Source organism: Ammospiza nelsoni, chromosome 6 (assembly GCF_027579445.1).
Source record: "Ammospiza nelsoni isolate bAmmNel1 chromosome 6, bAmmNel1.pri, whole genome shotgun sequence".
Lineage (NCBI taxonomy): Eukaryota > Metazoa > Chordata > Aves > Passeriformes > Passerellidae > Ammospiza > Ammospiza nelsoni.
In genome coordinates this window covers 18,424,059-18,440,909 of record NC_080638.1, presented here as the reverse complement: position 1 = coordinate 18,440,909, position 16,851 = coordinate 18,424,059, and the positions used below count along the sequence as shown (strand labels likewise).

Sequence of the window (16,851 nt, the reverse complement as noted above, 5' to 3'; positions counted from 1 at the left end):
GTTACAGATGTTGCTGTCACAGTGCATCTGAGGAAGCACACACTGTATGTTCAACTTTTTTTTTGCTTTCCTTCCACTCCCAGATGTGAAATATTTTCATAATTATCCAAAGAATTTATCAGCAACTGCTCTACTGGTTTGTGTTGCTAAAAGCTATATCATCTAAAGAAAAGAGGACAGAGACAGCACTTAAAAAATCTGCACACCTTTTGATATTAAAGGCTTATAAGAGCTGCTACAGCCTCGTCTGCTCCCCTGGCATAGGACAAGGTCATTCTTTAGATGATTCAGGACTTAATCTTCTCCAAGATATTCTGGAGAATGTAATACCTGAATGAGCCAAGTTCTACCGTATTTTAAAGAAAATTGAATCTCACCAGAAAGTGCAGAGGTACAAGACTCAAATGTTGAACACTTTAGTTCATATGTTGAAAACTTTAGCAATGCATACTTTAGTTACCTTTTGAACACAGTTACCTAAACCAATGCAAATCCTTGAGAAATCTACAGGCACAATAACCTGTACACAATATTTTCATAACAATTTGATTTAAAACCTACTAAAGAAGGAAGCCAGGGAAGAGCAGTAGGTTTTCATAAGCCTAAAGTGCAAAAAGTTTCAAGGAATGTAAAAAGGTCATTTCCAGTCACTACACAAACCTGATTTATTCTCAGCATGACACCAAAAAATCACAGGTAGTATTTAACTGATCAGCTGCTTGAACTGGCTTGGTTATATAGCAGTCCTTGCAATACCCAGCAGAATTCTGTCTTCTTCCACATACTTAGTGTTTCCATGTCTCCTGATCAAGATTTTATTCTCTATTTATACCACATAAATAAAGGTAGGCTTATGAAGCTAGTGCCATAGAAATAATCGTAGAACTGAAAAATACAAAGTGCATTTAGAACACATACTGAGATCTCTCTTGTGCACACACACCAACAAAATCCCATCAACAGGGAAAGCACTCATCTAATGAGAAAAAAACCCCAATCATTATTCTTTTTATCACAGATCCTCACCCTAAGCATTCTGTCTGAAGAAATTTCAGTTTGGCATTTACATAATTTTAAATGGCAATTACATTTAGGGAAAGCACCTTCAACCTATGATCTTTTTATTTCCTATTTCCAGATGCTAAAGTAATTCCTACTCAAGGATTATAATTAGCAAACAGGCCTAAACTGTAATATTATAGTGCATTATTTTGTTTTAATCACAAAAAAAATTACCAGACTGAAAACAATTCTTCAGATTGTGACAGAAGTTTACATAAATTTATAAAGCTTAAGCTCAGAATAACCAAGAGGAATAAGCAAGTTTCAAGTATTTAAACTGTTCAGGAAGCACTGCAGATTCAGGACCACCAAGGCCAATGTACCATCTGGCTTCTCTGAAAACACTAGTAGATACTTGCCTTTGAAAAAAGACCTAGTATAAGAAAAACAAGCAAGTACAGATTACAGAAACAACAGGAGATCAATAATACAACTCACATAGCAACCAAGGGGTCTCACTGCCAAATTTGCATTCTATGCTTGATGATGTTAAAACAACAGATTCTACCTTAATTCTTACTTCCTTCTGGGGATGAAAGGGAAAAAGTGGCACATTTTCACCTCTAGAAAACTAGAAATAAAAGCAAGAGCGCCACCATGATTCAGTATTAATATCCTGGAATACTTTTAAGTCCATAGAATTTCAAATCATCTCCCCTAATAACCATTTCCATCTTCCTCTCTCATTATCATTGCATTATCAAGATCATTAAAAATTACTGGAAAGATTAACATTTGTCAAATGATAGTCACAGTCCCAAAGGTGACATTTCAACAATGAACAGCAAATACCAGGAGAAGAGTGACTTATGTCATCCTTCAGAACCACATACCATAATTCAGGGCCCCTAAACAAGCGCAAGAATGAAATATGCTAACAAGACAGCTGACTTCATGAATAATAAATCTGAAAAATTTGACCGTAGTCAAAAAGGTGTTAACTTAAAACAATGAAAAAGAGGCATCAATTTCTTAATCTTTCTGTCAGACATCTTGGAGGTGAAAATATGCTTTAAATGACTTAAAAATCATGAGGAAAGGCATTCCATGGGTACTTTAAGTTTTCCAAACACAAACACTTGCTTTTTTTCCAAATTTAAACACCAGTACATTTAGTACTTTTGTAAGAAACAGATATTGGAAATGAGTGTTACCAGAGGTATTTTAGAAGGGAGTTACATTCTTGTCCCTCTGTAGTAATCAGATTTTTGTGAAGTATTTCAACTTCCTGTACATGAAAAGGGGAGGTAATTGCAAACAAAAGATTAGGCTGTACTGTACTGTTAAGTAAATATGTTCTGAATATCTACCTCTGCATCTCAGAACTACCATAATGCAAAACAACAGTCTACCAAGACCACAACTCCATTCTGATAATAGCCAACACTATTTATGGAGTCAGAAGACTGAAGAGTCAGAAGACTCCATAAACCTCTGGAAATGCAGTTAATTGCCCAGCACCACATCCCAAGAGAAATTTCTTCCCAACTGACTGCTCAGTTTAGATGCATGGACTGAAAACCAGCATTATCCCTGCTAGCACTCTTGCTAATGTCATTAATCTTTACAGAATTGCATTATTTACCTTAGTGAATCACAGAAGTTAAATCCTCAGCTCAGCTATGGGCTGTATACAAAAATTCTTCCTATTTATTATTATTTCAACCTTCTCATGTCATGCAATACACCAAAATTGTTCTTTGTTGTCAAAGTATGCTGGTAAGTCAATTGTCTTTAATCCCACTTTTGCCTTATCCTCCCCCCATCATTTTTGAGCTTCCTGTTGCTTTTCCCTATGCTTTTATCCATATGATAAAGCAGAAAAAGTATTTACTGAAACCCAGCTAACCTGAAGCTCCTCTTAGTTTGATTTTGTAACAAGAGCATATTGGAGAACTCATTCTTTCTTTGAAGGTCTGAGCGCCCGCTGTGAAACTCACATTGTCAATTTACTACTAAACCTCAAAAAACTGGCACACAAAAAAAGCAAATCCAAAATGAGATTAAAAAGTAATAGTTTCATGTTAGTAGCTGGCTGTCACCCTGGAATAATATTTGGTTTAGGAACCACAAGTTAATGAGTAGTCCATGGCTATACGATAACCATTGTCTCCCTTGGAGATTAGACTCCTTTTTAGACAGGTTTATCACACAGGATTTTTACTTCATGTCCTGTGCACTCCACCCACACCACTGTTCTCCAGGGACCTTAGGGAAACAAGTCATGGGGAGAATTCCTGTGAGCAGGAACTTTATTACTTTCACTGGGAACATGGATCCAATTTGCATTAGTTATTCCCACAGCTGTGGAGTCCTGCCTTATGTTTTTCTACGTGTAACAAGTCGATATGCTTTGGCATATACCAGCAAAAGGATAATGGAAGAGTTGATTTTACTTAGGCTCTTTGGGAAACTTCAGATTTGCAACACCCTTTGGTAACAATGCATTATTTTTCATCCAAAAACATACCAAAGCTAGGAAGTATTATCCTTGTTATTTTATGAATACTGACCAATCTACTCCATTGTTTGGTCAGCAGTACCCCCACAGTTTTAATCAACTTTCTCTCTGTAGAACTACTAGAACTTTGAGTCATTCTAAAAAAAACTTAAGATAAATGTTAGTGAATTGGAGAGTTAAGATGAATAGGGAGGAAACAAAAAGTACATCTTCCTATTTCACTTGGCTAGGGACAAAAAGCTCTGGGTGCATTTGGTTTGCACTTGCAGGCTGGCTCATCACAACATCTGACCTTCTCCATTGTTCCATAGCTTGACTATGTCCAGATCGACTTCTACAGCAGTTGATGGACACAGTAAGAGCAGAAAACATGGAACAGTTACTGAACTGTAGTTTCAAAGGTAACAGCAGAGGACAAAATTTTGCACTAAGTTGCACATTTCAGTGTAACCACCTTTCATTTTCCATCACACTATCAAACTGGGCCCTCCAGAAAGCAGGAAAACCTTCCCACTCAGGTTCTGGGCAGCCCACAAAGGGTGCACTGACCTGGTAGCTGGTGCCCTCAGGTTCAAACCTCCATCATCACCAGTGCTTGTCTGCCTTAGCCCTTCAGACTGGTCAGCAGCATCTTCTGACCTAACTTGTGATGTATGAAAGTGCATACATTGATTTTTGGCATAACTAGGACTAGACCCTTTGTCTGCAAGGTCACAGACCCAAACAAACCTCAGATCCAGAAGGAGAAGAAAATATTATATACAAGCCATAAGACAAGCACTATTGGCCAAGGCTGTAATTTTTGCAGGCACAGGCAAGTGAGAAGTGCCCAGAGACAGGAACACAGTGTCCTGTGATACCTGGTAGCCTGCTGCAGGCCTCTGCTTGCTAAATGGGAGCACGTGACAAGGCAGGCCACAGACATTTATCTGGATGAACGATAAATCACTCTCTTAGGTCAAGCATGGACTGGAATTCCCCAGATCCAAGTTCTTCAGGCATTTGTTTTGACAGCTACAGTTCAATTACCAACAGTGACTGTACATAAGATACTACTGTGTGCAGTATTTTTAAAAAAATATCAAGGTCTTAGTAATAATGGAAAATAATTATCATTCCTTTATTAAACCCAGACAGGAAATGATGATGTCTGCTAACAAAGTTTTATTACATGTATAAACACCATCCTCATTCCTGTATTTGCTTCCTCTTTGCTCAAAATCTGCATACTCAGACAGCAAGGCTGTTTTTAGCACTAGGGGCTATCAGCCTGGGGATATCTCTCATGCACTCTCAGGATGGTTTTTCAAATTCTTAAATTTTTTTTCTACCATTTGTCATTGAAAGAGTGCTTTGGCACTTAAGAAGTCAAAGGAATGAATTTAAATTGCATCTTTTAAAACTCATCAAGACCTTCATGGGAGTTGTCCTTCAGAAATTAAGCAACCTCCATGTCAGCTTAAATCGTTATGCCTACTGAAATATTTACCACCCTTTTTTTTTTACATTTTCAGCTTGGCTCAGAAGTGCTGTGGATAGATGACACACCTAAACGAGTATAACCAATGTGTTTAAATTTGTCTGTCTTTATTATAAAGTTACTTCCTTCTCATGAAACACTTGCCAACTTTTTTATTTTATAATAACGCCCCCCTCATGTTAAAGAATAAAATGTTTAAACATGGGAATTCATAAATCTGCTACGTAAGACTATTTCTCCTTTAATTATAGAATGGATTACAACTAAAAAAAACAAACAAACCAAACAAACAAAAAAGCCCCAGCAAGTGATTTTGTCCTGCAAGACAGTGGGTTATATTGCATGTGTTTCATGAACTGCAGAAAATAGTTCTTCATTAACAAGATGCCTCCTTGCCAGTATTCCCAAGGAGGCAAACAGTGAGAGCTGGTAAGTCCTCACTCTACCTAAAACCAAGAGGAACTTGATTTAAACAGAAACATTGATTCTATTAACAATGAGAAAATACAAGTCTGTTAACATGTAAATAATATCCTGACCACTTAAAAAGTTATACCACATATAGCAACAACTGCCTACATTTTAGTGGATGACTGTGCACATCCTGTCTGAAACAAGCCTGGAAACACAAACAATTAAAAAACAACAACCAAAAAACCAAAAACTCCCAGCTTATTACAGTACTGTGTGAAAACAGAAAGGTCCCCTTTAAAAGGCAGACCAAGGACATTACCTACAAACTTGCAGTTAAATATCTAAATTCTTGTACATTACAAGCATGAGCCCATAATCTCCCCTTTCTTAGATGAGTTTTCGTAGCACTTTACTCCACTTGCTCAAGCCTCAACAAGCTCAAGTGACTCAAGCCAGTACTTTCATATTCATCAGGGTGGGGCAAGAGAGAAAACCTCAGTACAGACGCTTTGGGGTTCTAAGAATGCAAATCACCCAATTCAGCATTTTGAATAGCACCCATAACTCAAAGCTAAAACCTGTGCTACACCAGACCACATGGTAAAGCCCATCATATGCCTAATATGAAACATTCATAAATACATTAAAAAAAAACACCTGAAATTTCAGGTTAGTCTTCAAAAATTGCTCATCACCAATGGCACCACAATAATCAAGTGAAGAAGGGACAAAGTAAGAACAACTCCTGTAAGATGCCCATCCAGGAATACTGTGCAAAAGAAACAATACTTTTTAATGCCCAGCAAGTCAAGCAGCAGAGGGGTGTCCAACACACCCACTGCAAGATTAAGGCTAGAATTGAACAGAAAATAAGCTACAGTCATTCAGCTGAAGTACTCCTTTCATTATTTCTTTTGTTCAACTCTTAGCTGTCAGATTACTCCCAAACCTCAAAACTCAGCTAATTTTTAAAAAATGGCATTATCTGGCTACAACAAAAAGGAGATACAGACAAGACCATAAAAACATCAGAACTGCAGGTTGGCTTAGGCATCCCAACCAGAAATTACAAGGGAACCAAGAAAGGTTGGATCACAGAACTAAGTAAGACAACACTGGAAAAAATTAGGGCCATCTGAGGATTTGTATACCTTAGAACAGAACCTGCAAAATACTTCCATTTCTAACCTCTTTCCTTTCCTAGAAGACATGCAGATAACCTTAAATAGCAAGACCATTGCCCAAATGTGGCTTTTTGAATGTAGGCTGGTCAGCTCCTTAAAAAAGGAACCAATCCACAGCTAAACCAGCAGGTGAGATTTCTCCAGCTGACCTGGAACTGTACTATTAACATGGTTTTGTTCAAAACAGTCTATTAACATAAACAAGGGATACAAGCATGCCCAGAAGCTTTTTATTTCTTTCCCAAGTATATTTGTGGGTCTGATAAAAGTTATTAGCCCTCACTACAAACTTGGTTCCTTTTATATCTGATGGAAACCAGCCACACACTAATACTATAGTAAATATTACAACCATGAAGGTTTCATAGACTGCAGTTCCAGCAACACCTGGAGATCATCAGACAGAAGACTGACTGAAAAAAAAAAGAAAAAAGTTATTTATCATTTACCTGACACAAACCTGAAACCACAGAGTTAATCCTGTAACCTGAGCCCATCTGCAAAGTAGACACCTCCTCATAAAAAAACATCTCCATCCAGTTTTGCATAACTTGTTAAGAAGGAACAAAGCCTCTCCTCAGCAACTTCATGCTGAGTTATGAAGAACCATGTAAAAGAAAAGTTCTATAAATGAGGAAATTCTAGACTGAAATTTATGAACTGAAACAGTGAGAAAAAAAGAGTCAAGATCACCTCTATGCAACCTGTGTTTCACACAACTTCTGTTCATTATGTGTAAATACCACAGGAGTTCTCAGGTAGAACACCCAAGAACTTGCACATTTCAGTGTAGCAGAGGGACAACAGTGATCCAGACACTGAACATTGATGATAAAAATATTCAGGGACCACCTTTATAACCTAAGCAGTGCAGAAAGGAAGGGGAAAAGAAATTTAAAAGCATGCAGATATATTCTGAAGAGCTCAAGTTACCAGACCTGGATAATTTAAAGATACAGTTTTCTGCAGGCTTACATTCTAGCTTAATGGTTTTACTCTTTCAGTGTTCAGAGTAAGAAGGAATTTGATCTATGACAGTCATCCCTGTCTTAATTCCAGTTTAATGTGTGCCACTCTTCAGAAAATTGTATCCAAATTCTGGTTTGGGGTTTATTTATTGTGTGCATATATGTGTGTGTTCAATGCTCTTGTTCCACAAGCAGGGACAGACGTTTGCTGATTGTGTGAAAAACTTGCACCTTGACCAGTTTCTCTTGGCTGACAGAATAAAAGGAAACTAACTTTTGAGAAAACTGCCATATTTCCCCCTCCAAATGCTAAAATTATTGCAGGGCTCTTTAGGTATTTAGTTACATTCATCATTGTAGCTGCAAAATTATTTATAATTACTGCACACAGTCTCAGGAACAGGGAAGCTCCTAGGCTACAACTCTTTGAGGTGTCAGAACAAGGCCATGAAGCAACAATTCTTCCTCAAGTAGTCTCAGTTGATGTAACACTTTTCAGTATTACTCTAAACAACACAATTGCAAAAATAAATTTAAATAATCAGATTTACTCATTTCTTATACAGTTAAGAACACAGCTATTTTTTTTTTTGTAATTGCAGACAGAGTAAGATGAGTGAATAAATTGCTAAGAAGGACTTAAAAAAAAAGAATCTAGCAAGCAAGTTTCACAACCATATCACCAACTGTAAATGGATAAAAAACAATGGGCAAGATCACTTCAGTAGTATTCCACTAGCAGAACCACATATTAAAGTTGTTTGATAGGTCATCAGTGATGGCAGAAAACATAGATCTGACAGTACTGAGTTCAAACTTGTATAAACAGCTATCTAAAAATTGCAGTCTCTTATTAATTTTACTCTTTCAAGTATGCTTTCCCTGGGCCCACATCCAGCAGATGTAACAGATGGAAACTGCCAGTGAAATAGGCAAAGTGAGGCAGGCCATCATGCGTGAACGAAGCTTCCTGAACACGCTCTTGAATCAGACTGCTGGATTCAGCCAGGCACCCAGAATCCCACCCAGCTCCACATCCACACCACAACACAGGCAGCACTTCCCTCAGGTAGATGAAACATGACTTACAGCCAGTTGTGAAGTCTGAATTATTCATCCATATCCAGTTCACAATGAGTATATTTATAGTTTACCCATAAACTCAATGTAACACTGTGACAGTGCTCTGATGCCATTGCCTGTGCCAGGGTACCAGCCTAGTCATGGCATCTCCTATTTTCAGACATTCTGCAGCTCCTCCCAACATTCAAGCAGAAGGATACATCACCAGAAGATAGATCATTAATTATTTTCAGAGTAATTACCACTAATAACCACATTACTACATGATTCCATTCAGCTGATTTAAGTCCTTGCTACCACCAAAGTAAGTGTTACCTAAGCTTTCTGTTCTCACAAACACTATCGTGCTGTCAACATTATTCATGTAGCCACACAAACAGGCTGCAGGAACTCATTTAGCTGAAAACTAACCTGAGGAGAGGAAACAAGGCAGAAAAAAAAGAGATTTGTTTTCATTCAGATGAGCATCTTAAGCTACCAGTCTTCCTGAATCCTGATGCTACTGCAAAGGAAAGAGGGTAACATGCAGAGACATGCAAGGAATGAGTATAGCTACACTTAAAGAATATTCAACTCTTTTTCTAAATAAAGTAATAGTTCCTTTTACTTTAAATACCTTGAAAATTATCTATTCTTCTTGCCCCTCAGCATACTCAGCATTCTGGAAAAAGAACACTCTAAAAATATAAAACAAGTATTCACGTGCACTGTACTCACTAACGTAACTTACTGATAAATTCTGTGGTTTGCCAAAGTAACAAAGGTTTTAAAATGCAGGATTTATATGGCATTTTCTCCAAGAAATCAATAATTAACTATACCAGGGCTCTTCAGGGAGCAAGACTCTGCAGTTATGTGCAACCTGTTCTGCACTACAAAAGAAGAACCTTGGCAGTGACCATCTCAGTAATTTAACTGAGCACTTTCAGAACCAGGGAGACATAAGGGAACAACACACCTGGAAAATTTAAATTGCTCTCTTACAGTCATGACTCCTTTTCTACAAATCTAATAGCCCTTGAAACTCACATTTCAAAGTAACAGCACATTTCCACTACCATACTAATGAATATTACAAGTTAATATTTAATGGAGATCTAATTTTACCTGCAGACAGCATTATGTAGTTGTTTCAAAGTTAAGCTCTGGTTTAGCAGAGGCACTGCTCATGTCTGCTAAGGTTTTGAAGTAATATTGAAGTCCCATCAGTAAGCAGTGAATGGAGAGCCAGTGGCTCACAGACAGACCCAGATTTATCTGGGGAGAGCAACCTAGGACCCCACAGGTAATGTTACACCTATCAATGGAAGCAAATAAGGAGCATGTGACTATTTCCTGTCCAATGGGACCATACATGTCTGGTTTACTGTTCTGAGTTATTTTCAGCTCCCTTAAAGCAGGGAAAATGGCATGTGAAGCCAAAAATCTGCAGGGAATGGAATGCAAGGGAAACACCTGTTGTGAGGTCAGTTAAAAAACAGAAGAGACACACACCATGCAAGCTGTAAAAGGTGAGAGGTTGCAGCAGTTTCTAGAGGGAAGACTGCCTTATAAAGGCAGAAGAGTTTCTTCACTAGAAATGACTAAAGGGAAGAAAGAGGAAAGCATTCCCTACAGCTACAGCAGCTGAAGAATGTTCAGTGTTATTCCTTTCTTCCTTTTAATAGAAATATTTTCTATAATTAGGAAGTTTCGAACAGTACCCAGCATAAAAATCATTACCTACTTTTTCTATAAAGGTCTGCTAGAGAAAGGCAGGTTCAACTGTATGATGCACCAGCCAAACTGACAGCTAAGCTTGCTGGATTTCTCACTGCTCCCACCACAAAATACACTCCATACAATTAATGGACTTGATGATTCTTATGGCTCCCTTCCAGCTTGAGATATCCTGCAACAGTGCACCCCATTCAAAAGCAACAAAGATTTAGTCTAACAGGTGACAAACAGCATATTGGGTTTTACTGACTCAGAACTAGAACAGTGGTGTGCTTTTTTCACATGTAGTCCTCAGCTGTTCTGGCTCAAGGTTAGGACTTCTCCGCATGACAATATTATTCCTATTTCACCACAGCTCATCTTGAACTGGACAGTGTCTTAAGGCCTTGTGAGGGCATTTCTTAAAGACCCCACCACAAATGCAGAATGGAAGACAGCAAAACAGTAGTATGTGTTACTTTTCTCTAGCCTTTAAAATTACCACAGGGGTAATGTGGCAAAATCCTGTATCTGAAACAAGTGAAAAAACTGACAGCTTAAATTTAAGTCCCTGACAGTTACAGCTGAATTAAATAAATTCATGACTTACAAGTCTCCTCTACAAAACAAATCCAGCAGTGTGCTGACCTTGAGAAGTTCTCTTCCACTGATTTTTTTTAAATCATCAGAATATCATATACTCCAAAAGACAATTTGCATAATTACTATGTTATTTCACTGCAACATACTTTCCAATGACCCATCCCGATGAGATGAAGATTGTGCAGGGCAGCACGTATATGTGGTGTTTATAATGGATTAACTGACATTACAAAGTAAAACCTGCAAGTGTGAGGGCTATTAGTTTCTATTAGACATTTTTCAGTTTACAGCTGTAGCCACTCACTTGGTCTTGCAGACCACAGACCACCTGAGTAGACAGAAATAGTCTGTGCTGTCTTCAGGCACAAATGTCCTGACCAGAAGTTTGCTTCTTCTGCCATTTGTGTTTTCCTTACCTTTCCAGGCCATTGTTTCTCTCTAACTGTCCTCAAAGCTGAAGATGTGCAATATGAGAAAGGATAGTCTTCAACCATTTTTAGGCCCTTCTGTTCAAGTCACTAGGTCAACATATGAAAGAACAAATAACTGAGCAGGGGATAGTATGACTGTATGGATAACAAGAGCTAAAATTTAAATGGATAATAAATCCCTCTTGCAGACAGCCTCTCTCTCTTTATTACACTTATATTCTAATCAATGCTGGGAGAAGGAGCTGTGAATCTTTATCAAATCAGTGTAAGCATCTCTCTCAGCTTCAATCAGTTTAGTCTATTAACCTACTAAACTACAAAGTTTATAGTGCAGATGAAGCTCAAATTATGATTGCGTCAAACATTGGTAATTGTTTGTAAAACACTTTGTTTCTCTCTTCCCTTATTATGTAACAGTTCACCAAAACCACTACAGTACCCAATACTCCTTTTCTAATGAAAATATGCATTGCAGCATCAGACAGCACTGCTGAAGAGGAAACCACATCAGGTTTATTAGCACCACTAATATGTTTTACTCCTAGCCAATTATGAAACTTACTTTTCACCTTGTTTTAAAATATCATAAGTGAAGGAACAATGCCTGCCTTTGTTGCTAATTTGAACTTCAAGAGCAGATCAATGCTGTTTGTAACACAAAACTTTGGAATCTCTTCCAAAGTGGGTAATGTGGATCTCTGGTAAATGTTGTTGAGCAAAGCAATTAAGCAACACTGATCTCTAGTTAAAATTGGACTTAAAATACATCCTCTGTAAGACAAATAAGCTCAAAATGGTCTTTTTTTAAATGAAGAGAATGCACGGAAGAAACCATAGAGTTCACAACATCAGTATTAATGTTGCATTCAGTGGAAGGGTCAAATATACTAATCAACCACAGAAACAACTCTGCCTTTACTTAGGTGCTAAACTAAGCATCCTATCATGCCAGCACTCATTCTTTTCAGCTTTTTTCCTTAGGACTTGACTGGATTTGGAAGCACTTGACTGAACAGCAGGCAGCACCCAGAGAAGTTTTGCTGTATGACCACCTAAGTCTGTACAGTTTGTTAATCCGTAATAAATTCACTATTGTTTGTAAGCCTCAGCTTCCGGGTTTTTTTGTATATTAAGTACTCTGAGGCGATCAGAGGCACGGAGCTGCTGCCCTTGGTGGAATGATTAGCACTTACCCTTCCCCCCTTTCCAAAAGAAGGAATAAAGCAGATCTCACTCTAAACGTTTATCAGATAAAGGCGACACCAGCTCGAAGGGTCGAGATCTAGAACAGGAGCAACTGTTGCTGCTGCCTAATTTAACACACTTGCACTCCAAGGATCATTTCTCAGCAATACAAAGTCAAAACACAGAGGGTGTTTCACACACCAAAAAGTTAAGAAAGCACAACCAACAAGGGGACATACAAGGCCTTCCACACGGGTGGGGAAAGTGCATGGAAAGCTGAAACTGCAAACCACCACATTCCCAATGCAGTACGGAATAAGAAAGATCACAATGGCTTTAGTAGTGAGGACACTTAGAAAAAGAAATACCACCAAGAAGCAGAGCAATACATTTTGCTTGCCAGAGACATCAACACCAACTAATGTGTTACTGGGATAGACCTGTTTTGCTATTGTTCTGCAGGTTTTTCTTCAGTCCTGTCCTCACATCAGAGACCCAAACAGCTGAAGCTCCCACTGAAAGAAAGGCTGAGCAAGTGGCATTACCCAAACCTCTGCCTGGGCAGACAAATGTCCTCAGTTTCTTTGTCAAGCAGCAGGACGGATGTTTCCATTTACAAACACAGTTGCTAACAGCAGGCATAACTTGGCCGGGAATAAGAATGGGTCCCCCAGGACTTCCAGCCTTTCGCATTTCAAAATATCAATGCTCCCCCTTCCTGCCATAATCGCACACAACCATCCCCCCCAAGTGTGCACAAACAGAACTAACAGCGTTTTAAGGGAGGAAACTTGAAGAGCATCAGTGGGACAATACTGGGTTTGGTCAGGAGTGAAACATATCAGGAAATAGCTGAGAACAAGCGAGTAACACACAAATGACTCAGGATCCATTCCCATTACAATGGGGAAAACAGGCAAGTCTTTTCCACACATGGCGGATCCACCCACCCTGGGTAAAAAAGTGCAGAACAAATGCCAATATTTTGTAGTGACTTCAAGAAGCCCAAAATATTTCTCATAAGAAAATCATCATCCTAATATACTCAGAGTGTGGCTACAACAAACCTTGATTCTTTTCTGCTTTACAATGTAATTTGCACAGAATAGGTACAGCTGCTGTAGTGGGGCATGTAGTATTTTGAGTCATACAAGTAACTTGCATAAGTCCTGGGTTTGACCTTTTTTTGTAATTACAGTAACAATCTTTGACACTCCAGCTTTTACTTTTACAAAGTCAATGTAACAGACCACCTGCGCTTTGCGGTTGTTACAAAACACATCAAAACAAGCTCGTCATTTCTATTTTCATTGACACCGTGTAACAACAGAGCGCAGCCCTGTGACTTACAAGACACAAGGCTTGCAGTACATGGCACCCAGACCCCTCCACATGCCACAAATACTGCCCTTCCCTGCCCAGCCTGCTGGAGGAAAAGCCAGCCATCCGTGTCTATCCCACAGAGATTCAGCATGCCCTGCATCTGAGCGAGTGAGGGGTCAGACTCGCAGTGAAACTTTGTATGGACAGCTGGTTCCAGAGTTGGATGAGACCCATGTGAAGGCGAGTAACAAGTGCACTCTCAGCACCGAACAGATCAGCTGCAGACAAAAGGAGCACGCACGCCAATGACCCTTCTAAACACACACCACATCCACCAGCTGCCACAAAAGTTTACCTTCTGTTCTAGGCACATCAGTGTAAGGAAAGGAGGCAACCTAGATGGCAAAGACCACATTCAGGAGCGGCTGTGAGAACAAACTAAGGGCAGCAGGTTATCACTGCAGCGCCAGTTTTGCTGGAGCATAAACCAAGTGCTCATACGACTTTGAAGCATAATTATTCACAGTTCACCTGAGTGCAGGTCGCCAGCGCAATTCATGCAAGAAGCAACCGAGAATATCTCGTTTGGGATACTGGTAGCATATCAGGTCACTCCCATCAACTGCATCTCCCTCTCCTGCACTGAGGTTTCCAGACCTAAAAACCGCAGCAAACAGCTCTCTACCTTCTGTCTCTGTGTAATTAGCACTATTAATCCAGGCTATCCAAGCCCCCTGGCGTGGCTCTGATTTGGCGTTAATCTCTGCCGAAGTCTCTTCTTCCTCCCTACAGAAAGCCATTTAAACCTTGGCACGCCTTTGGGTTTAGAGCGATGTTCTGTCGCAGGGGGATTAGCCGCACACTGTACGAGTGGGAAGCACACAGAGCTGCCACACCTGGCCTTCCTATTCCGCAAAAAGGGAAGGAAAAGTTACTTTTCCAGAGAGCCGCGGCTCGGGACAAGACGAGGGCTCCCGTGCAGCCCGCGGTGCCCGCAGGCGGCCGCACAGGGGCTGAGCCCGGGGCTGAGCCGCAGCCGCGCTCCCGCTGCCGTTCCCGCGGGCAGGAACTGATTAGTCATTAGCGCCGCACGCGGGGCTGGGGCTGCCGGCGCCGGGGCCGCCTCGGCCGGCCGGGAGCGCCCCGCGGGACGGACGCGCAGGGGGCCCCACTCACCCCATCAGCCAGTCCATGGCTGGGTCCCGCCGCGCCGGGAAGCTCCCGCGGCCGCCGACTCGCCGCTCACCGCCCGCTCATGGGGGCCGGGGCCGCTGCGCGCTCGGGGCTCCTCCCTCGGCCGCTGTGTCCGTCGGTCCGTGCCCCGGTCGGTCGGTCGGTCGGTCGGTCCCTCCCCGGCCGCGGGCGGGGCGGCCGCCGGGTGCCCCCCCCGGGCTGACACTCGCGCACTGGCGCGGCCGGAAGTAAACACACCGCGCCGGCCAACCCGGAAGCGGCCCCGCGCCGCCCGCCGCCCCGCCGCGCGGGGCACGCCGGGAGGTGTAGTCCGGGCGCACCCCCCCCCCGGCGGCTCCCCGGGCCCGGGACCCCCGCGTCAGTCGGGGCCTGTGCGGGAGCCTCGGTGCCCGCACCGCAGGGCTCGGTTCTCGCTGGGACACACCGTGAAGGGGCCTCTGAGTCAGCGCTGGCAAGGCAAATTAATGTGTTAATTAGAGACGGGCATGAGAACCTGGAATTCCCACGGGGTCGCCAGGGACTGCCCCAAGACTATCGTGCAGAAATGACCAAACAGCTGCTGAAGGGATATGCCTATCCCCAGACAGCCCAACACTGCACCATTTGAGATTTACACAACCATAACTTTTAAAAGTAAATCCTTCCCATGCGATTCGCTGATGCACAGCATTCCCAGAGGCTCCGTGATGTCCTCTCGAGTTCCCCGATCGGCACCTGCTCGGGTGGGCACGGTCACAAGGACAGAGCTGCTGGGGACGAGCCCAGCTTTGACACGTGTATTTGTTAGAACCTGCCTTAGGGGAGACTGATGGTCATTGCAGCCGCCAGTTTTCCAAGGGAAGGACCTGCCTTCAGAGGCTGCAGGAGCCATCCCCTCCTTCCCTGCCCTGCTTCCTCCCCGTGCTGTGCCAGGGGCTCCGAGGGCCCTCCCAGCCCCATGGTGTCCCCAGGGCCCCTCGCCCACAGGCTCCCACCTGTAACCCCACTTTTCGCCCAGCCCAGCCAGCACACGGGCTCCAAAGACAGCCCCAACAAAGCAGCGTTATCCTGGGGCTAATTCTAGATGGCAAGGGGGTGTCAGCGGGTGACTTAACAAGAATGTTTCTCTGTCATAGTTGTTTTGTACCTCTCTGTCTTAAGAGAGTAGAGCTATTTGTATTAAAAACTATATTGTGGTAGAGTTATTTGTGTTAAAAACCATATTGTGGCAGAGTTATTTGTATTAAAAAGCCTATTGTGGTGTAGTTTTGGGGACGGACCTTCCCTTTGAAATCTGCTTTGCACAACACGTAACTGCTTTATTTTGCCATTCTCCTATAATGAAACTTCAGCCTGAGAATTATCTGGGTATATGGCAGTGTAACATAAGAACTTGAAAATGTATGTTGCCTGTGTTCCAATGAAGTATTTCTCTTTAATACATTTTGTCTTCTAATTGGTTTTAGTTTTACTTATTCTTGCATTTAGGAAATGTAGCAGAGGATAGGAAAAAGGTCTTGCGGCAAAACTCCCCATACTTTCCTGAGTGGCTGGGGCAAGGATTTTTTACAGTGTTTAAAATACCAGATCAAACCATCTGCAGAAAATAATTATCCTTTATGCAGACACTCGATCCAGTCATTATCTGCAAACATTTGAGAACAGATGTCCCTCATTTGAATTATGTTTTCTTGTTGCCCTTTGTTATGGGTATTTTTAGCAGGGCATTTGAGGATGAGCTCCATCCAAATTTACTGTGGGATGCATTGTACCAGGAGTAGGGTGC

The 16,851-nt window shown here is 41.5% G+C and overlaps 2 protein-coding genes across 2 annotated transcripts in view; one reads left to right on the top strand and one right to left on the bottom strand.

Moving 5' to 3' along the window:
* MOB2 (MOB kinase activator 2) overlaps positions 1-15,304 on the bottom strand; it is a 108,940-nt gene extending 93,636 nt beyond the window's left edge. Inside the window, exon 1 of the mRNA XM_059474620.1 lies at positions 15,069-15,304. Within this exon, the coding sequence (XP_059330603.1) occupies positions 15,069-15,085 (17 nt within the window). The 5' untranslated portion in view covers positions 15,086-15,304. The remainder of the gene's footprint in view (positions 1-15,068) is intronic.
* The window catches only part of TNNI2 (troponin I2, fast skeletal type), a 422,570-nt gene that overhangs the window by 266,026 nt on the left and 139,693 nt on the right, over positions 1-16,851 (top strand). The window lies entirely within an intron of this gene.